General features: G+C 35.2%; 1 protein-coding gene across 3 annotated transcripts in view; it reads left to right on the top strand.

The window, feature by feature from the left end:
* Positions 1–27,857, top strand: part of NEK10 (NIMA related kinase 10) — a 111,468-nt gene that overhangs the window by 2,183 nt on the left and 81,428 nt on the right. For 2 of the 3 annotated variants that reach the window (XR_010387609.1, XM_064506155.1), the window contains exons 2-22: positions 3,582–3,697; positions 4,032–4,092; positions 5,291–5,424; positions 5,965–6,063; positions 8,702–8,786; positions 9,575–9,616; positions 10,051–10,129; positions 10,497–10,564; positions 11,577–11,656; positions 12,847–12,933; positions 14,278–14,502; positions 15,025–15,164; positions 16,111–16,172; positions 18,327–18,404; positions 21,022–21,086; positions 22,556–22,658; positions 22,767–22,895; positions 23,489–23,626; positions 24,501–24,546; positions 25,151–25,278; positions 25,467–25,569. Coding sequence is in view for 2 of the 3 variants with exons in the window: in XM_064506155.1 (XP_064362225.1) it covers positions 3,624–3,697; positions 4,032–4,092; positions 5,291–5,424; positions 5,965–6,063; positions 8,702–8,786; positions 9,575–9,616; positions 10,051–10,129; positions 10,497–10,564; positions 11,577–11,656; positions 12,847–12,933; positions 14,278–14,502; positions 15,025–15,164; positions 16,111–16,172; positions 18,327–18,404; positions 21,022–21,086; positions 22,556–22,658; positions 22,767–22,895; positions 23,489–23,626; positions 24,501–24,546; positions 25,151–25,278; positions 25,467–25,569 (2,026 nt within the window). In the remaining variant the exon portion in view is untranslated. The remainder of the gene's footprint in view (positions 1–3,581; positions 3,698–4,031; positions 4,093–5,290; positions 5,425–5,964; positions 6,064–8,701; positions 8,787–9,574; positions 9,617–10,050; positions 10,130–10,496; positions 10,565–11,576; positions 11,657–12,846; positions 12,934–14,277; positions 14,503–15,024; positions 15,165–16,110; positions 16,173–18,326; positions 18,405–21,021; positions 21,087–22,555; positions 22,659–22,766; positions 22,896–23,488; positions 23,627–24,500; positions 24,547–25,150; positions 25,279–25,466; positions 25,570–27,857) is intronic. The other variant, XM_064506153.1, reaches the window with a different exon arrangement.

Raw genomic sequence — 27,857 nt, forward strand, 5'->3', positions numbered from 1 at the left:
AGTGTGGTGATTCCTATGTCTCCTGTTCTCATCATGTGAATTCTTTCATTTCTGACAGGGTTCTTGGAACACTTCTTGTTCTGTCCCGCACATCAGCACTATCAGAATACATCTCACTTCCTATGTAATTGAATTAACATATTAATTAAATTAATTACATTTAATTATCACCAGCTAAAATGAATTAATGAATATTGCCCTTATTTCATTGTTTTAAAAGGAACTGAAAAAGCCTCTATTCTGTAAACATATTTTCCTAAATGTGTTTCTGTTCTTTTTAAGAGTTGTCTGATCTCAATCTTTTTCTGGCACTACCTGAGACAAGTGCCAGTGCTCTTTGTTTTGTTTCTTATATATTGCTCATGGGGCTGGCTTAATAGCTGGGGGATAGTTAGGAAGATAGTTAATAGCCTGTCTCCATGGAAATTTCTGCTGGCTCAACTGAAGAAGAAACATGGGGGTGGGAATTTACTGATTTCAAGAAAGTAGCTGTGAGAATACGTAAGAAAATATTTCACATCTATTTTCTCTCAGGTTTATGTCTGCTACTAGGAAGATGAGGGGTTGTTTCCTTTAGGCTACCCCTTACTCAGACTGTGGTTACCTGTTTTAATGACCGGCTACTGATGAAAGGGTTTTCTGCTCTTCTCTCCTCTCTTTACAACTGTGTGTTCCTGCCTCCTGCCTTGTCAGCGGAGATGCTCATCAGACCACAATAACAGTGAGCTAGACTGGCAGAAAACTATCTGTATGAAGAGAGAGGTGTATGTTTTTCTGCTTGTTTAGTTTCCTAAACTGACTTAGGTTTGGGTAAGATAAGCTAAGGAAGTGGAGGGGAGAGGCTGAGGTTGCAAAGTGAGAGGGAACAGGACTGCAACTTTCACCAGCCAGTAGCTATTACTTTGATTTGTCTGTATACTAAAGCTGAAGGGCACAAACACTTTTAGCCATGTAGGTGATTGCACCTTTCCTCATATTGTCCCTGCCTTTGTGCCAGCAAAAGGACTTGGGGAAAAGCAATAGGGTGATAAGGGTTAAAGCAGAAAAGATTATTTGTAACCTGAATCAGGTTCCCTATCCAGCTGACTGTGCACCTGTGGTGGTGCTGTGCTGGCATAATAAAGAGATTGTGCAGGGTTGGTAAGTGTAAAGGCCTCTCTGTGTTGTAGTGCTTATTGACTTGTGTTGGCTTAATGGCCTCAAGGAACTAGAGGGGCAACCTCAGGAAACAGTTCTTGCAGCTGGGTAACACTTCATCCCTTCATTCTCAGACAACAGTGGAAGGCATTTGGCTTGATGGTTGTCAGGTTTGATTTTGTAAATGGACATTTGAATCTGTAATAGCAGTGAACATTTAAAATATTAGTCGGCTATTGTTCTGTTTTGACTTTACCAAGGTATAGGAAACAGCAAAAGCATTGGAGTAGTAGCTCTGATGCAAAGTTGAGGGTGTTCTATAATTGTAAGGTTTCCTACCTAATCACAAAGACCTAACATTTCAGGATGAAATCCTAGCCATGTGGGGAGTCATGGTACTGATCTTTACAGTTCAGAGATTTAATCCAAGGAAAACTTTTTAAAAGGGGGCTTGAAACTTTTAAGGTTTAACTGTATTTGCTCATGGGCAAGTTCTTTTGTGGGTGTTTTGTTTGGTTCATTCTTTAACCAATTATTTGAAATCTGTTCTTTATACACATGTACTTGTGAGAAAGTTGCTAATCTGTGAGTTTCACAATGTTTTCTAAGTGTGTAAATGTGAGGTGAAGATTGTATTGTGTCATGCCTTAATGTTATGCCAAATTGATGTAGGTATTGGGGACATGACAAAATCCAAATATCACTAAATTTGTACCTGGAAATTCTTACTCATAAGAATTCTTAAATATGCTTTAAAATGTAACTAGACTTCTCTTAATTTTTACTGCTTTTGAAGCAAAGAAAATGAATTGAACTAAATCAACTTGGTTTAATCTCAATTCAGAAATTTGGTTTACTTAGTGGTAGAACATAGGCTTTTTATATCCATTTCTTGGTGAAGTACAACAGAATTATTTTGCGGTGTTCTTCAATAACTGTATTTGGTGGATGCATAGAGGAAAGATGAGGAATTCCAGGTCAATCATTCTGTATGAGGTGACTGGTAGTCCTGGTTCAGTAGAATAGAAAGAGAAGAATTGGCTTAACAGGCCACCTCACTTCCCAGAGTGAGGTAATATAGTGCAAAAATGCATCCTGTCAACAACTGCATTTTAGGGAGTTCTGCATCTGATGTGAATATGCATAATTCTGAAAATAACTGTGATTTTTTTCAGTAGAGAAGCAGCAGCTTCTAGTAGTTAAAGGTGCTTTTGTTTCCTGCCTGGTTTTCTTCTTTGCTGCCTGTATGGTAAGGAGGAATAAAAGATCAATAGCAGAACAACTCTGTATTGCACAAAAAAATGGGGAGGAGGGGAGGCTGTCAGGTTTCATGGGAAATTCTTATTAAAGAGACATCAATGGAACATCCAAACTATCTGCGTTTAGTGAAGAATAAAACAGGGAGGAGTGGAGAGTGGTATTATATCCTTGTTTTTTAAAGCTGGAGTGCGCTACCACTGTGCAGCTCTGTGCAGTTCTCTGGGATAATTCTTCAGCTCCAGCCTGCTCCTGATCGTCCCTTTTCCCCTTGGAGCAGGTTCTGCATCAGTATAATTGCTCTAATGGTGGCAGGAGCCACCTCTTGACCATTTTATTTCTGTGGCTTTCTGTCCTTTTCTCCAGTCTGCTAATGCAATGTAAGATTTCCGGTGAACATATGTGGTGTGTTTTGTAAACAGCAAGCCGTGGGCTTTTGTGAAAAGTCAGACCTACTGCGTGTGCGCAAATAGACAGGCTGAAAGTTTATGTGCAGTGGATCTAATATGCAGTAGCGAGCTTGGTGAGGCTCTGCTCTCGTACTGCTCTTTTTTTTTCATACGGCTCTACTCTTTTATTGAAATAAGCAGGTCATACATCCCATTCAGTAAGAAAAGCTTGGGCACTGTTGGTGTAAGGCATTCAGCTGAAATTCAGAAGATCCAGATTCTCAACTCTACTGAAAATATCTGTGGTTCTTTGGTAGTTTGCATAATGTATGCATCTCATTTATTTGTCAGACACCTCCTTTTTCTACCTTTCATCTGTCTTCTTTATTTAGATGTTAAAAAAGCAATTATCTTCTGTGTTGTCTGGACAAAACCTTGTATGATCCAACCCTGATGTCAGCCTGCTGTAGCATAAATAGCCATTCCACAGTAAGAAATAATTGTAATAATATGCCGGAAGAGGAAGAATCCCAGTAAAGTGCAATAGTAAGACAGCTGATAATATTTACCCTCACTAAAAATGTTTTGGGAAATGAGGGCTTGTGTATGTAAGGTTAATTACTTTGCTTGTAATATCTGGCATTCTAAAGGATACTGTCACTTAGTGCCTAGAGTTTCATGCTGACTTTGGTCAGTAGTAGTAGATCCATTTTTTCTTCTTGAAGTAATTTCAGTTGTTTCTGTAAGCATTTGTTGTTTTTTGCCACAGTGATAGAATTCTATTACTTTACTTTTAAGGAAATGGTTTTTTTAGTCCCATGATGATGATGGTGATATACCATGCCTGATCAGGACAAAAAGTTGAAGAGCACAGAAGAAGCAACAGACAGAAAGCCTGATGGGATCTCTTATAGGTATAGTCTGACATTTTTCTTTGTTTGAACTTCAGCAGGACCCATGTGGTATTTGCACTAGCTGCCAAAGCTGAATGCTTTAATTGGAAATGCAGTGTAAACATGACAACTGTTACTCTGGTCACAAAGTTTATTTACACCTTTGTTGATTTAAGGCATTCTGGAGAAGCTATAAATTCTTCTCTACGCAAAATGGGGACACTAGGCAACACCAAAGAACTTTATTTTTTCTCAATAGCCTTGTAGCTTGTTGACAATCTTTTTTTTTTTCTTGCAGAAATTACTTTTATGTAACTATTAATATATGTACTCATGCTGTTACATTTTATCCTAGGGATTATTCTGATCTTAAAAGACTTCGGTCTCTCTTAAATGTTCAGTCGAGCAAACAACAGGTATTTTTCAATAACCACTATTAAGCATGGCATACAACTGTGTAATTATAAATAATGAGGATTATAGTCTGTTGCAAGTAGTTATGACATTGTGTTCTGTTACAGCTAATTAAATCTGTTAGTAAAATCTTGTGCAGTGGATGTGGCATCTCTTATTTTTTGGCAATCTTAGAGCAGTGGGACAAATCTCATGCAGAAAGAGTGAAGTAATTAAGTTGACCAACCTCTTATCCTGATCTGCTGTAATTTTTATTTAAATGAGAAAATATTGCTTTGTTATGTCAATATCTCTGGCAGGTTTTATACAGATACTGTCACACACAGTCAAGTAGTCTAACAGCTTTATCTTCATCCACACTCTACGCAATGTCATGAGAAAGTGGTCTTGGAGATTTATTAGCTACAACATGATGAAAAGTGGTAAAGAATATAAAAGGACAAATTGGCATTTTCACTGTAAAGAATTCGTCTTTGTCTCCAACACTGCTCTCAACTACTCCTCCAACACTACAGCTCAAAACCTTCAGTGGGTAAATTTCAGTGTATGGGACTTGTTAGGATCATAGTAAAATCTTCTCCACCTCAGTGCACTTAGTGAAGCCTGTGTTTGTCATTTGAAGGAAAGAAAAGTAACAGATGGTGAGAGGTGTCAGTCCTTTGAATGCCAAACAATTTCTCCCTTTCTGTTCTATAAAAAAAACATGAAAAAATGATTTGAATCCTCCGTGGGATATAGGAATTACACACTTCACTTCCTGGATGGAGGCATGGAATTGCTTCTGAGTATAAAGCTGAAACATCTGAGTTCTCCAACCTAAGTAAAATATGAAGGCTATGTAATTGTAAAAGTGAGACTGGTAGGAAACACTGATAATAAGAGTGTGTGAGTCTATCGCGCTCTGTTATTATAAATTTTAAAAGACACTATCTTGACACTTTATATAGCTTGATGTACAGCATTGTTTTGCACAGTTCTCCTGCACTTTGTTTTTGTATTGTGATGTGTGTGTGTGTATATATGTATATATGTGTATACACATACATACAGATTTTATAATGGCAATTATAGATCCAAAGTTTAACAGTATCTGTAGTTCAAGTCAGAACTTGAGAGAACGTGTATTTTGCTTGTTTGCATTCTTATAGAGTTGTTAAAATACACTGTTTGCCTTACAAATACTCTACCTTTTCACTTTAGCTTCCAGCTATTAATTTTGAAAATGGTCAAACCGGCATGACAAAATCACAGCAGCATGTCATTAAGAGTAATGGGCAAAAAAACCATAGTCAATGGCAAGGATCAACTGAATCAGTTGAACTTGAAAACTTCAGGTAAAAGAAAAAGAAAGCTATTATGATGACACCATGTTGTATATCTGAACATCTTTATATATTTTAAGCTCGTTGAGGTGTTGAAAACATTTGTATTTGTACTTTTGTCTGTTACTTGTACTTCCATCATTACCCACTGTCCAAAATACGAATTATATACTTTTAGCTTTCTAAACCTGTGTATATTCTTGCTTTTGTAAGTTTCAGTCATATGCTTCCACCCAACAGAGCGGACTGTTGAGATTTATTACATTTGATTTAAATAAAGTAATGGTATCTTTATTTGGAAAGCCTGGACTATTACTCAGGCTGTACCGTTATAATAGTCCCAAATTATGCATGAGAAGAGACTGTTCTTCTGTACTGTTAATATTTGGAAATCTGAAATTGTCTTATTCCATTGCAACTGCTTGTATGAATTTCTCACTTTTTCTTGCTGATAATAAGTTTTGGTAATCTAAAATTACCTTGTTGCAAGATAATTACCAATACAGCTTTTTTTTTCTTTTTCTTTTTTTTTTTTTTAACTTTTTTCATTAGTGTGAGCTACAAGAATGAGAGAAATTTTAGCAAACATCCCAAACATAAGCTTTTCCAAGAGATCTTTACAACTTTAGTTAAGAACAGACTTACCTGCAGGTAAGGATACTGCACACATTTATATTTAAGAAAGAGGGATCACTCTTCCTTGAGTTAGGCAAAGAACCAGTGTGCATGGGTAAGACCTGGCATATGTGTTTCAACAGTAGACTTTTATGTGGAAACTACTAGCTTCACATACTTGGGTAATCAGTTTTAGCCTTTTAAGCAATCTTTTAGATACTGGTTTTGAAGACTGAATACTTGGTTGGTGGGAGGAAGGACTGGATATCTTTGGCTACATCTGGATAACCAAAATTCTAACATCTCCTGTGTTTCCCGTGATCATCTGTCCAAATCTGGTAACTGAAATTTATGGTTTATTTTTCTAATTAATTTCATTCTTGTTAATACTTGTTCTTACTTTATTCACTGCTGCCAATATATAGAAAGGTCAATGGCTTTCATGCAGTTCAGATGAGCTTATGCTGCTGTTCCTATTTATTTGTATATGTGCATGTAACAGGAATAGAAAGGAAAAACCCTTTCTTATGCTGTTCTCATAGCATTTGATGGAGCAAGAAATAAGTGCAAGACCTTCAAGAAAATAAGGGGCAGCAAAAGGTCCCTTTTGGTGCCTTCCTCTTCTGGGAAAGAAGAGGCTTTTTCAGAATTTGATTAATATATACCATTGAGGTGTGTTGTGTTTTTCATCAAGAGAAATCAGTTGAAAATTTGGAACCTCTTTTTTGCAAATGAAGTTCGTCATCTCAGTACCACTAGAGGGATGTCAGTGGCTCAGCTTCATTTAAGAATTTAAGAATAAACATTTAGGAATAAGTTATGTTCTCTCTTTCCAAATTCTATTTATATGTTGTGGCATAGCTATCTCATTTTTTGTTTTTTTCCATGCGCTATGATGATGATGATATAATAAAACCAGCCTCTCGTATTGTAAATGAAAGCACCCAGATCATGAGACAAGCGTATATTAATAGACCTGTAAAACCCATAACATAAGTGCAGTTACAAAGGTGATTTAGTTGCCCTTTGTAAGCATATTACTACAGTCATGGTGTTATCCTCTCTTTGGAACTACTGCCATCACATTTTGTCAGAGCCTTAGAAGCTGTCACCTTCATCTGCATTACATACTTTTGTTGGCATAGCTATGTTTGGTTGGGGTGCAAAAAATTCACACCCACTTACTGACATCACTGTATTGACAGAAGACCTGGTTGAAGATGGTTCTATTGAGAAGAAAGCTTTAATCAGCTTAGCTTAAGTTTGGAGAAGCAGTATGACTAAGCAGGCAGAAAAAATCCTGCTGGCATATGCTGAATACACGCTAGGGTCTCTAGTAATAAGTAATGTAAATATAACTATAGTAGCAGAGGCTCTCGAATGTTAAAGAGGCTCAGAGAATTACTGTCCCCACTCAAAATCGTGATAGATGGATTGCTCCATTAAAGAAACTAACTTTGGTCAAGAATCAAGACCTTTTGAAAAAAATAACTTTATAGAACCACTGTTCAAAGCGAGATGAAGATCATTTCCAATCTTGCCTTCAGATTTTTGCCTAGCGCATGGTTTGTCAGTATATGGTTGCTGTTTACTCTTCATGAAAGCTCAGCACTTTTCTGAAGGGGCCAAGTATGGAAACCAGTAAAAAATAATATTACTTCTGGCAGAATATTGGCATTAAAAGGGCTGAGATTTTGCTACTATCTATTTGCAAAACATTTATTTTTATCAAAATATTTTTAGCCATTGGCGTCATTCCCAACTGCAAATGATAACAAGGGAAGAGAACTGCCACATCACACAGACTTATTCCATTCCTTGGAAACTTGCCCAGATAGAGATTCTCTCCTCTCAATTGAAACAAAAAAAAGTGTCCAATGTTAGGTTTGTTTTAAATGGGAAAATGGGAGTATATACCTTCCACAGACAATGCCATTACTGGCATTACTGTGATGCCATTACTGGTATTGGTGCAGGACTACTGCCCCTTGATGTTTTGCGCAGATCTGAGTTGTGTTTTCTGCCTAGCTTTGTATGCAGAGACAATAAAAGAGGAAGTTCTATTTGAAAGTATAATCCTGTATCAAAAACATTTAAACAAAACAAGTTAATAGACTATTACTAGTCTTTGGAATAATAAGACTAATAATTGGACTAATACTATTACAGTAATAATAATGTATTTTAAAAAACAGGGTAGATCATGATCATTTAAAAATTATTTCAAATCTAGCTATTCTTACTTCTACATCACTCATGTGGTTTTATTATATTTTTATGTAAGTGTAATTTGTGCACTGAAATTTGGCATATGCTTTCTCTGTTTCTACCCTTTTGGGCCTTGATGCTTCACTTAAACTAAGTTTCTGTCAAAGCATGATCAGTTTGTGCTTAGAGATGGGCATGAGCTTTCCTGGATCACTTCACTGATAATAAGTGATGGCTGATAATGTTCATATAATGAAATCAATTTATTTAAAATTGTTATCATGTTTGAATGTAAATAGGATTTAAAGTTGTATAGTATAAAATTCTGTACTATAGTATATTGTATAGCTGGTGTAGGTTATTAATTTTCTAGTAAATTGATCCCTAAATTGAAATGGCTTATATAAGTGTTTCTTATGCTTGTTTATTGTATTTGGTTTGTATGTTTTGGATATTTCTGCTACAGGGAATGGGTTAATCAAGCTCCATCCATCCATTTTCTGAGAGTATTAATCTGCCTGAGATTACTAATAAGGGATCCATGCTATCGGGTCAGTATATCAAAATATTGTTTTCTGCTTTAGAGAAGAGAATGCATATAAGCGGCATGCATATAGTTGTGTAGAGGCATGTGTATAAAAATGTGTGCGTTCTTACAGATGCATACCTGTTATATGTCTGTACCTATATTTCTGCATGTGAAGATATAAGTGAGCTGCAAGCAAGCAGATTCCAAGAGTGAACTTCTGCTGTTCTTGGATAATTTACTCAGTTTCTGATATTTATTATGTAGTATCTGTTGTTGCTAACCCTAGCAAAGAACCTGTGAATCTCTGTAACAGACAGCTTGATCATTGCTCTCGTTTCTAGATTCCGTACCTGGCTTTAGTTCTTGGTATAAATATGAAATATTCCTATAACGTGTTAATTGAAAAAAACTGAAAACTGCCTACTCTTCCTGGCAGCCGTATGCTTTGAACTACAAGCAAATAGTTTTTAATTATATTCTGGCTATTATAGTTGTTATTCATAAGATTAAGCCTCAAACATCTATTAAGTTATTTGTCTTCATGAATTTTTTCCAGGTGTTCTGAAGCATATATTGCAGTTCCAATTTCCAAACCTTAGAATTTCACCCCTATGGTTTTATATAACTGCTTAAATATGAGTAATTCTAAACTTGAAGGTGCTTAGCATCTCCAGAATCCATTGACTTTGACAACTAGAGTTAAGATTTCTCAACACTCGTAACAAATGGGTCATTTATGTTCAAATATTCTCTCATTCTTGTGTTTTCTGTATTTTTGACTCACTTGTTCATATATTTATTTTCTCTTAGGAAATGCTCCACAGCTTGGGTGGTATTGAAAGTCTAGCCCAGGTAAAAGTCCTCTTAGTACCTTTGCCCATTATGTTGCATGTAAAAAAAAAAAAGTGTACATGTAGTCTTGGTTTATGGAAAGAAGTATGTTCTGTTTGCACATGGGCAGTTAGTGTTTTGTTTTCACTAGTGCACAAAGCAGCAAAGCAACTGTGTAGTCCAGCAGCGTTTAACCTGTGGCTTTTAGTTAGGATTGGGAAGTGATTGAACAGAGGTTTTTGTGGATAGCAGTTTCAGTCTCGGTCTGTCTTGCTGTAGGTTTTGGGATTCTATATATAGTGAATCTAGCCAGCACAAAGTGTCAGGACTAGCTGAGCAAACAGTATTGTGAAGCAGATGTACCACCTACAGGCAATTTCTGTGCATAACAATTAGATTTATGAATTAAAACTTTTTTTCTAATAGTGTCCTTCATTTTCTTTTCCAACCTGTAGTATATGGAAATAGTAGCAAATGTCTATCTTGATTATGGAGAAGAGCAGCATAATATGGACAAATTGGTCAACATGACATGTAAGTGTTATTGCTGTTATCTTACAAGTGCACTTATAACTTTGTAGTGAAAGGAGGCACAGATTGTATGTGAGGCTTAAAAAATGTTTAAAATACTTGAGGTGGTCAGAAGTAAGGTATTACTAGTTTCAATATAGGCATCATTACACAAGTATAAAGGTGACTGAAACTTCTGTGGAACAGCACATCTTGGTTTTGTGCTTACGTAATATTTCTCCTGATACCTCTTTATACATTAAAATAACAGAGTAAAGTGAACCAGTCATGTCAAAGAACTTATCCAGTTTTTTATTTCATTATTTTATCAGTAAAATGAAAAATATTAACTGATGAAGACCCAATTTATGTGATTTCCTATGTTCCATAGATATTTTTCAAAAGCTTGCTGCTGTTAAAGATCAAAGAAAATGGGTTATAGTGAGTGGCGCACATAAAGTAAGTGCTTTATAAAATTGCTGCTTATAACCAATTAGCTACTTAACTGAATGATTTATGCTTTTCAAATTTGATCTGCCTGGGACTGTATTCCTTACAAAGTCAAACTGGTTGTAAAGAAAGATGTCAGTTCTGTGTTTTATTCGTATGAATTATTATCATAAAAATTATTTCATGTATGTGAGTTAATTGGCCTGATGCGTGGTTATTGGTTGTTTGAGGTAATTAAGTCTCAAGTGTTTTGCTGTTCCTATAAAAACAGTAGTCGTCTTTACACTGTGGTAAACTACATATTACTATAATGTAAATTGTTAGGAAATATATTCTGTAATTATTCACTTATACAGCATTCTGTGTCTAAATAGAACAATGTCAACCTTGCTGGAGGTTACCATGAGTGTAAGGATGTACACTTAACATATTTAAAGGCTGATTTGTGGCCTAATTGAGAAACAGTTGAGATTAAGAACAGTAGTGCTTTGTGATTCTATTATGCTGCAGTAAAACATTGGCAATTGTGATCAGATAGTATTTGAAGATATACTTTTAGAGAATGTAGACAAATCTGAGTGCTACTTTATGATCTAAATCATTATCGGAATACATGCAGAGATTTAAATTACATACAATTTAAATATAAGCTGAAAATTAATTTTGTACTTGAAGGGACCTTGATTTAGAGTTCTGAAGTGTTTCACACCAGAACAGATTTTAAAATGCTATCTTAAGTTGGGCAGTTGCTTTAAGTCATGAGAGATGCTAATTGCAGTTTGAAAAGAAAGATCCTTGCTTGTCCTAAGACTAAGTGTAGTCTGCGATTTTATGTGTATCTTTAAGTGTACTTAAAGTGTACTTAAATTGCATCTAATACTGTTAGTGTATTTTTTGAGGATTCAGTGTCTTTATTTTGAAAATTATTGGCTTTTTCAATAAAAAACTAGATGTGTTTGAGTCATAAGGGAAGAGTATATAATTTATATTCATTTATCTTCTGCTATGTTTCATTTTCCAGACTTTAGTAAATTTGTTAGCTGCCAGAGACAGCAATGTGCTTTTGGGCGCCCTCCTTGCTCTGACTAGCCTAGCAGAAAGGTAGGTTCAGTTTTAACATGCTGTTGTTCACAATAAGCACTTTAATGTTATATCTTGGTACAGTATTAAAACTGCTGTTTATGGGGAAGACATTTATTTTCAAAATGAGGTCTTGTTCTGCAGAGGCTTATGAAGTATGCTTAAATTTATATTGAAGCAGTAAGAATGAAAAGTTAAAAAGCTTTTACAAGCTATCAAGTATGGACTTAGGTCCTTTTAGCAGCCTTCATACCCATGTGAAGAACTTTGCAAGATTGGAGTCATATAATCTCTCTTTGTATTCCCTGTGCAGGCTTCTGTAATTCTTTCTTACCTCTCTGTGTATAAAAATCTTATGTCCTGAACTGAATATGACAGTGCTACACAGTAACCAGCAGGAAGTTTACTCAGTGTAGTAAATAATGAATACATACATCCAAGTACATATGTATGTATCCTCTCTTTATTAATGGCTGTTTTAAATATACATTATATTATTTGGCTCTGGTGTGGGGAAGAGAAGGAAAAGGAAGATAAAACATCTTTCATTCTTTAAGGTTTTATAGAAGAAATGCTGCTTGTTTTACATTATTTTTCTGCTGCCTTCCAGACTTGTATAACAATTTCATCTTTTAAGTGAAAAATTATAAGGAATATCATAAAACTGAAGAGAATTGATGCAGTTGCTTGAATGAATAGGAATTTACTTCCTGGGAATTATCCAGAATTTGTTTTCTCATTTTTTTTCATTCTATTTCAGTTTAATTTTTTAAATATCAGGATTAATTCAAATTATGTTATATCTACATTTTTAACTTGTGTTTAATTTTATTCCTAGAATTAAATTTTTTACATTTGGACTGGGCAAGAAAGTATTTTGAGTACATTAAATACATTTGTGCAAATTATGTTTGGTTATAAAAAAAAATCTCATTTGCTTAATTTCTTAATTTCTAATATCAAACAAAATAAATACATTCGTGTCTTTACTTTTACACATTTACTCTTCTGTACTGGGAAAACTGGAAATTGCGGCAGTGTCAGTTCTTGACCAAACGTATCTTTGTGGTTTTAAATGTTCGTGTGCTCAATATTTATTAAGTCTTGAGGGAAGAAAAACTGGTCAAAGTATAAGGAGGGAAGCTAAAGAGCAATGTGTTTTTTTGATATAATTTAATTTGATATAAATGCCAGGAATAATCAATTTGTAGCCCAGAATGTAGGGAGAAGATAAGTGAGCTCATCATTGTTGAGAACTTGCTGGTGATATTACATGAATACGATTTACTTTCTAAAAGGTGAGACTTTGCTTATAGATTAATTATGTTAAAAATGTTTTTGACTTTTTTATTTAGAGACATGATTATTAGGAATTAGATAATGTGCCATTTTATTCAAGGTAAAGTTCTGAAACTATGTATTTTCAGTCAGATATTGATAGAGCAAAATCTTTTCTAGTAGGCTGTTTCCTTTCTTTGTGCTGGCTTACAGTTCAAATAGATTGTAAAGCTACGTTAAAGTGATAGCAATTGCTTTTCTTGGTGCTTCTCCTCTTTGCTCCCAGCAGAGCTGATTGGTTAGATGGTAAGCATGTTGAACTCTGACAGATCCTGGGATGCACAATGTAAATGAGTGAAAAATCACCAGATGCAGTTGCCTTAATTGATAGCAGAGACTGGATCAGTTCCCGTATCCCTTTGCTCAGAAAATAATAAAGGCTCCTTCAGTCCTTTTAACCCCATTTCAGTTCAGCTAAACCTGCTAGTTGAGAATAGTATGTCCACATTTGGGTAAGAAACCAAAAGACTCTCAAACTTGATGATATTTCACTTATCCTATCACATTTAAGATTTTTAGAGTATTTTTATTATTTCTTTGCTTACTTGTTTTACATGTGATTAGAGATAAACAATTAAAAATGCCAAAAGATTTTATTCAGCTTTCTGCATTTGAAATTATTTAGATTACATTTAAAACTATAATGTTGTTATAAAAATTGGAATTTGAACTTAGGGAAGAAGCTGGTGAATTCAATGCTAGTTAAGAATAGAAGTTCAGATAGGGTTTTTCATTTTCATGTATTTCATCAAACATGGATACAACTTTTTGGTTCCAAATGGAAGCGGAATTCCCTAAACATAGTTTCTCTGGTACATCCACCCTGTTTATAGAGAGTGTAGTTAATAAAAATTTTGTATGAACTTTTTTTGTAAATATATCCAATCCCTTTTGTAAACATAATTTTCATACCATACTGGAGAAGAATCTAGATCATTTGTGTAGTTATTCTAATTACACAGACTTTACAAGTTCATGCGGTGGTACTGGTCATCCATTGACAAGAAAAAAGGTAACGTGGATTGCTGCAGTCCACCTGGTCTCCTTCATCCTGGCTCAGTATGTTTGGCTGCACATGCTGAGATTCATACTCAGTAGTAAACATAATTTCATCCTGTGTGAAAATTTAGACCTTGTTTTCCTCCCACCCCCAGCAGTGACTGTAAGCATTTTTCTTTAACCTCTTTTTTAATAGGAGATCTCTGTTCTTTCTCAAGTATGTGCTGTGTTTTTCTCCTGTTTGGTAACTGGCAATTCAAATGAATGAGGAAGTTGCTGTTAAAATTTCTTGCTGATTTTTTCAGGCTCACAGCAGAGTTGTTACGACTCCTCTGTGCAGAGTCACAAGTCAAAGAGCAGGTAAAAATGTATGAAGGAGTTCCAGTCCTGCTCAGTTTGCTCCATTCTGATCATATCAAGCTTCTATGGAGTATAGTTTGGATTCTGGTACAGGTTTGTGAAGATCCTGAGACTAGTGTGGAAATCCGAATTTGGGGAGGAATCACGCAGCTCCTTCATATATTACAGGGGTAGGTTTTCAGTCCTCAGCATTCTGGCAATTTTATGAGATTGTTTCATATATTAAGATACATATGACCAAGCCGCATTTTTATCAAATAGCTTCTTTCTTTTGTTCTGCTGTACGTAATGTCTGCAGAAATTAAAAAGCAATTCAAAGCATAATGAATAGGAAGGTTTTTTTTCCAGTTATGCATATTTCATTGTTCTCTTAAACTGCATTTTTCATATTTTCAGTGTATAAACAAAACCGTGAATAGATTAAAAATGCCATTACTGTCTACTTAGTTTCTCTACTAATCTGACACCTATTTGGTGAGCTAGAATTGTGGATATAATTGATGGACATGGTAAAGGGACTTTCTGCTTAAAGGTTTGTCTGCTTTTTCAAAGTATGTTACCTAATCTAGTGAAAAGATAATGTATCTTTGTTAACCAATTCTTATGTTCTGAAAATTTGGATCCTTAAGCCAATTTTTAGATTGCCATTTGATTTTCTTTTTTCCCATGCCTCCCCCCTCCCCCCACACCAGCCAGAGAAATCTTGTTTCTGATCGCTCTTCAGTTGGAAGTTTATCTAGTGCAAATGCAGCAGGGAGAATCCAACATCTTCATTTGTCAGAAGATTTAAGTCCTAATGAGATACAAGAAAATACTTTCTCCCTTAAGGCAGGTAGGTTTATAAGACCTAATCCTTGGTTATGTGTTCACTTGCACCTGCACAAAGGGATTCAAGGTATTTCAGAACTGCAGTAATAACCACTTACACCTGCTTTGGCGAGTGGGAGCATCAAGTCAGCTGTGTTTATTTCTAGATGTGCAATCCCAGTACATATTATCAGAAAGCACACTTTTTTTTTTTTTTAGAAAGAAGCAAAGGGTAAAGTAGTTAGTACATATACATATGGGAATCATATGCATTTCTTCCACCTATAAAACATCTCAACTATTTTTTCCTTTTAAATTTTGTTTTTAGCCTGAGATTATTTTTATTAGGTTGTATCATTCCCTCTATATAAATTTACTATACTAGATCACTCGTGAATTGATTATGGTGGAACTCTTTCGAAGTGGTATTTCGAAGGCTGTGTTTAGGTGAGATCAATCAGGCTAGGATCCTTCAGTAGTTGTGGAGAGATTCTCTTTTAGAGTATGTTTCACAATAGCAAGTCATCTTTGCCACTCTGAAATGCCTCCTGGAGGACTGTCTCTCTCTCTAGTCGCTGTAGAAGGACCATGCAAATGATCCTTACTGGGATTATATTAACCTTTGTAATATCTCCTTGAAAATTATAACATAGTATGTAACAGTCTGTTTTTGAATACACTGTCCTGAGTATTATATCTGAGAAGCTGGTAGTATGAAATGAGTAGCATTAGTAGATCGTGCATTCATAAAGACTATGGTCCCCTTACAAAAACATTGACCCCATGGAGTATGTATCTGGGTTACTTCTGACTGCTTTTTTTAAGGACTCCTACATAAGACAGTGGAGTGCAAGCACTGAACCTATGGAGGTCTTTTGTAATTTTGACTGAATACTTGTTTGTGTTTTTAGCCATCTGAATTTTTTTATGAATCTGGTCATGTACGTTACATCTGATCTTTTAAATTCTAGCTTGTTGTGCTGCAATTACTGAACTGGTGCTCAATGATGCTAATGCTTACCAAGTAGTACAGGTAAGAAGACTTTATTCAGTTAAGTAATGCATTATAGTTTATAATTTTACCATATCTTGGTTAGTTCCTTGAGCAAGGAAGCAAACTGTATTTTAAGGATTTGACTTATTTGTTGTTATTGGTCAGCGTCACTTAATTAACAAACAAAATGCACTTCAAAGAGATTGGACAATATGCCTTTATATAATTTTAATATCTGTGTCTCTTTGTACATACTTGCACACACACACACTTATACCCACAGATGTCAACATATGTGTCTAGTTGTTATAGAGAATAAACAGCTTTACTCAGATGCATATGTTATTTTGACTGAAATCTCTCAGCATACTTTTGCAATATTCAAAATAGAATAGTAAATCAGAGTAACCATAGAATTTACTGAAAAACACCAATTTTGAGTTTTATGAAGTTTATTCCAACATTAAGGTGCTCAAAGTCTGTTTTAATGTCAGGCAATTTCCCTCCTTTTCTGAGGATTTGATATTTCTGAGGTAATGTCTTGGCATTCCACCCCCAGAAGTGTGGCTCTAAAGCACATTATAAAATGCAGTATTTAAATTAGCTAGAATCAATGGTTCTGAAAACAGTTCTTAAAAATCTCTGGTATGGATTCCATGCATAGCTAAAGACATAAATATTGAGGACATTAACACCAGCCACTTAACACCATAGCCACTTCTGTTACTCTAAATGTTAGGTCAAGATTCATGATCCATGTGTTAGCTTAAAACCCAGCTAGAGCTATTCCTAAAAGGAATCGAGAGAACGGAGAGTCTTAAATGTGAAAGCCAAAGAAGTTCCTGTATATTCCAAAGTACGAGACAAGAGGAAAGGAGTGGAAGTAAGTCTAGAAAAATTATTTTGTGTAGTTTAAGCACTAAAATTGTCAATAAATCATATCAATTTAGACAACTTTTTATCTGAACCATATATCAGCATATGTTTTAGGCTGAGTTTGGTTATATCAGAATAAAATATCACTTATTTAAATTGGATGTATTTTGAAAACAGTACAACTCTGGGGAAATTAAGGAATGAAAAGCTGATTTTAAGGTAGAATAGGGATGTAACTTCAAGTACGTTTGTTTCAACAGCAGTTCCACCCCACAACAGTCTTTTTTATTTCCAGTCCTTTTCTTTGTTTCTGCTAATGTAACTTTTTAACTTGAGAGCTGCCTGACAAACAAGATCAAGGGACTCACTTAGGACTATTTTTACCAGTCTATTTTTAACTTATCAGATAGAGGAAGGAGAATTGCAGCTCTTTCATTTATGTGTTGAAGCTTATAGAGAAAGTCAAGTTAAATTTCTCTAAAGGTTTATCTCACTCAGTGGCAAAGGACTCTTGGTTGAGACAAGACAGTTTACAGCTGTTTGCTTTTGGTGTAGCTGCCTTCTACCTGTACATCCTTTGCCTTTGTCAGAAATTATAACCTGAGTAGCAGAGGCTGCAAGCAAGAACATGTGTTTATGACTCAATGGCTCTACTTCAGAGTGCAAAACCTTAGTTCAAATCTACTTTCATGAACAGTTTAAACAAGTGTGTCAGGAACTGCACTAAAGCATCTGCAGAGCAGATACATACCACCTTCAGTTCTGCTAGAGAGGAGAGTAGTCTCTAACAGGGAGCTTGTCAGATAACTGAGAGCAGTACTGCAGCTAAATCCATCAGTGAATCCACCAACGCTAAGGATATTGTATATTAGTGGAGAAGACAAGCATGGTTACATGAAAATGGAAGCTGAAATACAGTATGGTTTTCACAAAATCATACTGAAGGCAGAGAAATACTCCTCAAGCTATTACTTCTGGTGTCTCTCCAACTTGTGATAATTATTGTGTCTGAATTTTTGGTTCCTGTCAGTCCAAAATATCCACATGGTGATGTGATTGCTGTAATCTCCTTCACCTCTAAAGATCTCAGCATTGCTTCATTATCCGTTTACAAGCTCTCTTTGTAGGATCAGTTTAAATATAATGATGATGTCACTCTCACGTACATTTAAGTCATGTCAGCTTAGAAAGCAGGTGTTCAGTAGGAGGTTGAGAACTTGTAAATTGATGTTAGCTTCTGATTTATTTGAAGAAACATTAGTTTTTATTTGTGGTTTCTGTGCAAAGGAGTTGTTGACCTTTCTGTTTCCCTTCCAGGCAAATGGAATATATACAATAGCAAAGCTGATTTTACCAAACAAAGAAAGTAGTGCTGAGAAAGCTAATTTATTACAGGTAAATTCCTTTAATATCATTGCATGTGGAAAACCCAAAACAGTCCCTGAGATTTTTTTATGATTTTAAAATTTATTTTAAAGTGCAATAAGCCACTCACTCGGAGGAAGGGAAGGGGAAGCCAGGAGTAACAGGTGGTCCAGGAAGTAAAAGTTCAATTGTGACTCAAGAGCCAATTTAGGATGGAAATTATCAATAGTTATGAATTATCTTGTAGCTCTTCTCCAACCTCTGTGAAATGACATTGGTGTCCCACTATCCTCTAGGGAAGTAGCATTCTGTGATTCAGGGACATCTGTGACAGCTGCTGCCCTCGTTGCCCTTCTGTGAGCAAGTGTAAGGCCCTCATCACAGATGACTGCAGTCAGCCGCATGCTGCTGCCTCTCAGCAGATTTTTCTTAGCACTGCACTAGCCTGGTTACATAGTTACTCAGCTATCTAACCAGGTAGATGTGCCCTGGGTAGGGATGGAAGGCCATCCCACATAAGAATTTGTTGTAGTGCTGTTGTTCTCATAGCAATTCCTCTAGGTCAGGCTTGGGGACCAGATTCAGTGCTGTAGGTACCTTTTTCCTGCAACTAGATTTTTCATAGCACTTCAGTTAATTCAGTATAGAGCTCTTTGTAACATTATTTTTGGGGAATACTGGAAGGGTGGGATATATAAATATCTTTTTAGAGGTTATATGAAATTAATGTGAAGTTTAGTATACTGGAGCATATGCTTAATACAGTTGCCTCATATTTATACAATTGTAAGGAGCTTAATTTATACCAACCTAGATTTTTAGATAGGAAATAACTTGCAACAGATACTAAGCACTTGTAGTTGGGTTAAATGTGAAGCTGTGTGAATTAATAGTGGACTTAATGGTGATGTACAAAAACTAAATTCCATTCAGGAAAACAGTAAGAAATATATCTTTTATGAAACCTTATTCATCCTCTCACGCTGCTATTGCCTTTATCACTGTACTGCTCTCCAGTACAGTAGTAGCTCTTGGAATGCCCTTTATGAATTTCATAGGCATTTTTCCAAGAACTCTGACAGTTCTAGTCCAGTTTCTTTCCTGCTCCTTTGTCTGTTTTCAACAATTAAATTTTCAGTTTCTCTCTCCCATGCTACCTTAAGTGATCTCGCTCCATTACTTCCAGTGTGGCTGTGATATCAGTTACTCATTCTGCATACATACCATATATAAGATCATCATGCCTTAACGGAAGCATATCACAGGTGTTAATATTTAACACTACAATGCTAGTGTGAGAGAGACAATTATTATTCCCATTTAAGATAGTCTCTTGTCTCATTGTTAACCTATTATCATGTTGTCCCTTTATGGACAGGCTCCTACATTAAGAACTGCATACAGTCTCTAGAAGGAAAAACTTTCAAGGTAACAACTATGACCAAACCTGGCCAGGTTATTCTGCATAGCTAAGTTGTTGTGACTGTGATTTTCAGTGGAATGTTAGACAAAAATGCAACCCTGTTTCTCCTTTGTTGGGGTGTTTGTTTTGGACTAAAAAGAACATTGTTCTGTAAAATAGAGAGCTTCTTGGCAGCATAAACAATCCATTCCTTTCCTGTAGCATTTCAAGTATTCTACTTCCTTCAAAAATAGTTTTTGACCTTGATTTTCTTCATTTAATGCATTTTCCACATGTTGAAAAAGGTATTTTTGACATGGGGACCAATTCTGCAGTTATTACTAGATCACAGTTACGGTTGTCTAAATAGGGATTTTCAAACTGGACTATGATAATATTTTAGTCACTGATGTAATAAAGTAGACTTAAATAATGTTAAAGGCACTCATTATTTGTACTGTTTCAGATATCGGTAGCTTATTTCTCTTTGACTTGCTTCATATTGACATCTTTGTTTGGTCAGCCATATTGTATAGTACGTTAAGTAAATGACTCTCAGTAGGGAGAATTCAAGAGGAGTTACTTAAAAACATACATATTAACTGCCTGCTGGTGACTATTTTAAAATTAAATTTTCTTCTGTAGTGAACATATAGAAACTGAGGTATATTTCAGTAAACTAGATGAATTTTTATGACTGAGATGACAAAAAAACCCAAATCTGTGGAACATTCTCTATCCCAGTTTTCTCTCTCTCTCTCCCTCTCTCTTTTTTTATTATTTTCCTCCCGCTGGAACTTCCACTGCATTTTTTCAGGAAGAAAAAGCCAAAATGCAGTTTTGTACTGCATCATTACAAACCCACTGGTTACACTTGCCCTGTTTCAGTATTGGAGAATGGAGCAGCTCTCAAGTCTTGAGCTATTTGCAAGTGAAAAGAGACAATTAAGACTTAGATGCTCCTAAGCATCTAGCAGTATATTATAGCTATAGACACTCACATTTTTTTTCCGGGTGGGCCTGCCTACTTTTGAAATACAGCAGGCACTTAAGCAAATCACGTGTAGTCAAAGTATAGAATCATATGTTTTTACTTTCTTGAGCTTAATTACAAGGTTTACAAGGTATTCAACTGACTCATTTAAATACAAAGATTACAGATGTGTTGGGAACCCCTGGTTTTTTATCAGCAGCTTTTTCTTTTGTATATAAATTTGTTATTAATGTAAATTTTTCCTTGTGTAGAGCTATGCTTTCAGAGCCTTGAGATTCCTCTTCAGTATGGAAAGAAATAGACATCTCTTTAGAAGGTATGTTAACAAAATGTTTTGTAGAACTCACTTAGGATGGTTTACAAATGATCATTCCAGTCAGAAAAACATGGTTTTTAAATGTCATCATTTATTTTCAGCAAAAAGAATAAGTAACAGGTAACTTCTGTCCTCTCAACAGGCAGAGATAGCCCTTCCTGCATTGCATCAGTGCCAGTGTACAAGATTTAGGCATTCAGTATGAGAACTTCTGTTGCGTACATGCTAGAAAACCTAGGTCTGCAGTGGCTCCTTCCTGCCTCATGAATCAAGGTTTAAAATACATTGCGGGAAGATTTAGAACTGTTGGAGATAAACCATACTGAATCCTGAAGATAAGCAAAATAGAGCCAGGTGTGAGTTACAGGCCTGGATCTAGCAAATAACTGGGAGCAGTAAATTTTTTCTCTGCTCGCCCCTCCACTCCCTTACAGAGGAGCGACTGTGCATCAGGCAGAGATACTTAGGAGTATTCCTGAAAGGTTTGGATCAATAAGGAGAAAATGTCTTTCATCAGTTACCCATTTTTACTAGAATGACAAAGTTTTACCAGATAGAATACAAAAGCTGTGTATAACCTGGTACTTTGATTTGTGGGATTAGGACAGCAATCGTAGTGCCTGTGGGTTCTGACTGTCAGTAGTGTTTCTCTAATGATTTATTCTGCATCATAAATTGCTAGAATTCTAGATATATCTTTTGTCTTACTTTTTTAAAAGTGGAATTTGTGAACTTTTTCTAGTGGAAGGGCACCAGCTTGTAATCAACGTTTGGGGCTAGTGTCAGGCCTTAGAATCTGAATGCCTGCTTTGCTGTCTTTCATTTTTTTTTCAACTGCCTTACTTTTCAAAATTTCCGTTCATACTGTAACTTTAAAAAGAAAGAAAAAAACCTTGAATTAAGCTTGTCACTAACCAGTATTGTGTCTCTTAGGTGTTATATATGTGGCCTTTCTACTTCCCTCAGTCCTTTTCATATCTTTTAGTCTAGAAGTCTTCTGGGATAAAAAATTTTAAGATGGCTGTAATAATTCTGTGAGTGCAGGCAGGTACTAACCATATCAATTAATACAAGAAGGATCTTGGATAAAATGCCTATAAGCACAGAATAAAATACAATAGGGAAAAAATGAAAATGACTAAAAGCTCAGTATAAGATAGTGTAGGATATCATTATATTCAGGAGATCTGTTGACTTTAAAGAGGCTAGCCCTCATCTGGACAACTGGCACTTATATTAACACCCAGTGTGCTGAGGTTGAATTCTAACTTTTGAAAGCTCCTTTGAATTCCTATGTATAAAGTGTAGTGCTATGGAGTTAAGATCTGAATAGATTAGTTGAAAATAAGTGTGTTATTTAGAAGGTTATAAAGTAAGAAGTAATAATAAACATTAAAAGTCTCTGCTGTGGATTAATAGCTTTTGTGAACACTGTTTCTAAAATATATCAAAATGTTAAATCTTTGTAGACTTTTCCCTACTGACTTGTTTGAAATCTTCATTGATATTGGACATTATGTTCGTGATATCAGTGCTTATGAAGAGCTGGTATCAAAGCTAAATTTATTAAAGGTAAGTAAAAAGTTTCATAGAGTTAAGCAGATATATTATTGCCCATTCTTAGCACTGGAAATGCATAAAATATTTTATATTTATATTTATCATTTAATTTATAACCAGGATGATGAATTGAAGCAAATTGCTGAAAGCATTGAGAACATCAATCAGAATAAAGCACCTACAAAACATATAGGCAATTATGCAATTTTAGAATACCTTGGCAGTGGAGCTTTTGGAAGTGTATATAAGGTAAACTTCCCTTTTGATGTTAACTACAGGTTTTGGGGAAAGCTTCACAAAGAGGGTCTAATACCTGCTTTAGGTACTAACTAGGTTCCTTTTGAATTTCATGAAGGGAATGCAAGTGTCGAAAAGCCTCTTTTGGATCTGGACTTGTTGCTTACAGTTCTGCATTTCTTTTTTCCGAGCATTTACTGTGATTTTTGACATCTCTGTATGTGTAAAATTGACCAGTATCTCACTTAGGTATATTGAATGCTACTTTTACTTTCTTTTAATTACTTGCAATAGGCAGAACTGCTGTTTATAGAAAGTTTAACGAATCTCTGTAGAACCACAGAAGTTCAAACATGTTTTATCTGAAAAACAACATTGGGGGCTGATACTATTCCTTAAAACACTGCAGCAAGTTCAGCAGGTTACTGCTAACTGCATTGTGGGGCTCCAGTTCTTGCAGGTAATCATATCATGCATACAGGAAAAAAAAGTATTTTAATTTTTGTGAGCAGGTTTGGATTCAGGTAACTAATCTGCTAGCCATAATAATATCCTTTCTGTCCTCATTCTATATTAATTTTACAGGGTTTTTATCTTCTTCTTAGGTTAGAAAACATAGTGGACAAAATCTTCTAGCAATGAAAGAAGTCAATTTACACAATCCAGCATTTGGAAAGGACAAAAAAGACAGAGACAGTAATGTAAAGAACATAATCTCTGAACTAACCATCATTAAAGAGCAGGTATGTCCCATGGACTCTAGTTTCATGTATGGGTGTTCTCTTGTTAGTGTTATTGTTGGTGAGCTCTTATATAACAGGGCTTCCGGCTGCTGTTAGTATTTTTGTCTGATCGGTACGATATTGGCCCTTTGTGCCTGAAAGCTGTCAGTATTGCATAAATTGTTGCTGTGATATTAGGAGCAGTGCACACACTTGTTACTGAAGATTTTGACTTTTTCTACTGGAACTATTCAAACTTTTTTTTAAAGAATTCAGTAAATTAAGATTTCAATAGAAAACTAATAAGTCCTTGCTCCAGTTATTTATTTCTAGGTTTAAAATACAGTGAGAAAATAGTCATTACTATAATTGGAAATCTATTAAAAAAAAAAAAAAATCAGATTTAGGGTTTGTAGGCTATGAAAACCAATACTTTGATGCAGGTGTAACTGCCTGTCTTCAGACTGTTCTGGTTATTAAGAGGAGAGTGGATAGCAACCATGCTGTCTTTTCTTCTGCTTGCTCTAGTAATTTGCAACTCTGCTTTATTTTGGGGGTAGCAGGGAAAGGTCTATCGCACTGCAGTTCACAGGCAACTTTGTAGAATTCTTGTTACCTGTTTGCTGTACAAACAGGATGAGGAAATTCGATTGGTACACAATAGTATGTATATTTAATGGAATGGCACAATCCAGTTTTAAATGTGAGTAAATAGAAATAGTGGTCATTGTTTTGAACTTCTGTTTTTGGTTGGAATTCAAAGTAATATTAAGAAATCTAAAAAATGTTGTTTCATCATCGCTATATTCTTCCTTCCAATGAATTGTTAAATGTTATAAATATTGTGACATCAGTCTAACTATCCTAAATATATACATTTCTTTCCTCATTGTAGCTTTATCATCCAAATATTGTACGTTATCACAGAACCTTCTTGGAAAGTAAGTATAAATGTAGAGAATTACCACATTGTACCTAGTAGAGAAATAGAAATATATAAGAGTACTTACAACTGGGAAGGAGTGCGTCTGATTTGAGCAGTAAGTGCTAATATTTTCTTAGAGAACTATTACAGTTAAGACATGCTTATCTTGCTTTAAAACTGGAAAAAAAAAGGGTGAGAAATACTGATATTTCTGTATCAGTAAAACTAGATGCAATGTAAGCATGTAGCAAGTGTCATCCTCATCCTATAAAGTTAAAGATCCAAAATTCACAATTGGAGTGCTGAGCAGGCTGGTAGATTGAATGATATAGGTTGCTCAGCCATGTTGCCTTTTTAATGAAGTGTAAGCTACCTACACCTGCCCATTGAGTAGTTACGAGACAGTAAGTTCCTTCTAGTTGCCATGGTAGAAAAGGGTATTGAGGAAAAATGGGAATAACAAGGAGTGGAATTAGGACTAAAATATATTTGCATGTACAAATAAATTAAAAACAGTAAAAAATAACAGCTATTTTTATATATTTAACCTCAAATATTCTATTTTCAAACATCTTCTGTATAAATATATTTTTACTGTAATTTCATTTTCTTTTATGTAGATGACAGGTTATATATAGTCATGGAGCTTATAGAGGGGGTTCCATTGGGAGAACACTTTCATTCTTTGAAGGAAAAGCAACAGCAGTTTACAGAAGAAAGAATATGGAATATATTTATCCAAGTAAGGGTCGGTGTTTTTTTCATTGCGACTTTCCTGCATGTAATCAGTAGTGCCATTCGTGTTTCTCAGGCTAATAATAAATGACAAAGTAATGTTTATTATGTCACTAATACAAGTTATGAACATAATTTTATTTGCCTTTATTTAGGTTGCTGTGAAGAATCTATGTAAGGCTCTTTCTTTTTGTTTTTAAGCTTTGCCTAGCTCTTCGTTATTTGCATAAAGAGAAAAGGATTGTTCATCGAGATCTTACTCCAAACAACATCATGCTGGGAGATAAAGACAAAGTTACAATTAGTAAGTAGAACTCTACTTAAAGAGAATTTCCTGTCATATAGCTGAGTAGAATTTCTGTACCGTAGCTTGCAGAAGGTTTCAGACTCCCATGTGTTGGCCATTGTGCTTGGAAGCTAGTGAATAGTTTCATGATTATACTGTTCTGTAAAACAATTGTTAATGCAGATCTAGTGATCATTGCCACCAGGTATCATCATCCATGGCTGTATTTTTTGCAGCTAAGGATATTAACTATGACTAAAGAAATGATACAGCTCTAAAAGAAATTAAGCTATAGCAATGCTTCAGGGCCTGCTAATATTTAAATCAGCAAGAATATAGAGATAACTAGATTAGGTACCATGTGTAAGCAAATGCTAATGAACATACAAAGTGAAATGGGCATCTGTCCTAGTCCAGTTCTACCATGCAGTTGTAAGTACCCATCAGTTCTTCTCAGTGCTCAGTTGAGGGGGAGCTCTTTCTTTAATCCTGTGGTAGTGAATGTCCTTGACATATATTTCTATAATCTCCACCGTGTGGAGAAGGGGAGTCCAGGCAGTGTTTTGGGATAGCATTTGAAAGCTGTGCATGTGTGTGTGAACAGTACTGTGAAGTGTGGCAAAGTTTTACTTTGGTATCCTCTTTGACTGAATTAATGCAGTCTGGCATATGCAGCAAGCCTAACAGGCAATTCAGAGATTGTAGTTTTTAATTTCTGCAAACAACTACTACATTCTTTCTTATTGCTTATGGCACAGAACAAAATAAACAATTTCAGCATTGCAGCCTCTCATCTTTAAAAATAAAAGGGAAATGTAGATGTATGCATTCACCCAACCACAAAACATTCTGTTATAATAGGCCAATGTATTTGGCAGATGTCATTTTAGAGTAAATATTTATACCTGATGATATACACATTTAAATTAATTAATTATTAAATCATATGAGCTAAAAAGTTCTGATTCATAACAATACTATAATTTTGAAAAATGATGATTTAATGGAGCATTTGTCCCTGAATGGTAAAAATTAATACTCAGAATGTTATTTTATAGTTGTATTTTATACCAGTATACTGCCACTGAGGGGCAGTCTTGTCTTGATTTAGCACCTTTGCCTTACCTCTGGTCCAATTTATTTATCTAAATTGTCATTGAAAAGTATTATATTTTTGTCAAAGATTTACAGATGCTGAGGAAAACTGGAAGCTTGCTTTGACCATTTCTAGTGATTGGTTAGAAACTGTTGTGGTATTTAAACAGAATTATTTTATTTAGTACTTTAATTAGTACTAGCATAGCAAAATATAAGGAATTTTCAGAGGGAGTTGAAGATCTTTTATCTATTACTTCTGAATTTTACTGAACCTTATTGTTTTACGACCCTAATGAAAATAGGAATAATTTCTGTTCTTTCTAATTGTAGCTAATATATACTGTGTTGGTGCATGCTGTAGTATCATGCCTAATTCGTACAATCAATCCCTACCAAAGATTGGATTGCTTACAGTGCTGAGAATTAGATCTCACAGTATTTAAGGAGAAGGTTGACAAATCATTGACCACTGGACAAGTTCAGGGGGTTCCAGATGAAGCTTTGTATAAAAGATCTGGTGGAGGTGAGAGCATATGCCCAAATATTAAGAAATCTTAGATCTTGGCTCTGTAGTGAATTTAACCTTTTGAGTTCTCTAAAATAAAAGGTTCTGCTCCACAAATCTACTTGGAACTGTAATTCTGTGCACAGTCACCATAAAGAGATATAGTTCAATTTTCTGGAGTTTTTCAAATCCCAAAATGGTGCACAAATTATCTCTAACTGAAGTAATGCTTTTGTGGGGCTACCAGTGAAGCAGTGTTGTGTGACTGTGTAATTAAGAAATGGCCTCTGATAGTCAAAACTATTTTGCTTCAAGGGGAAAAAAGTTTGGAAATTTGCATGAGTATAATGCTCATCCTTTTTTCTCTTCCTCAGTCAGTCCTTCTGGAAATAGTAGTCTTGTTAAACTTTTGTGGGGAGAATCTGCAGGTTGACAGTATAACAAAGTCAGCTTACTCCTCTGTAACTAAAATTCTTCAAATATGTTGTCTTTATAGAGCTGCAATGGCCCTGCAATGGCCCAGGTTTTGGACTCTTGTAGATTTTGACTTAGAAAAAGTGGGGAATAAATTGGAGCAAAGTGCTTCTATAGACTTTCGTTCTATATTGAGCATGGCTATGCAGCAGCCCCAACAATGAAGTGCTTCTAAAAAGTTTTGGGACCCTCAGATAAGTATTTTCCACCATGTATGTGGAAAGAACTG

Source organism: Dromaius novaehollandiae, chromosome 2 (assembly GCF_036370855.1).
Source record: "Dromaius novaehollandiae isolate bDroNov1 chromosome 2, bDroNov1.hap1, whole genome shotgun sequence".
Lineage (NCBI taxonomy): Eukaryota > Metazoa > Chordata > Aves > Casuariiformes > Dromaiidae > Dromaius > Dromaius novaehollandiae.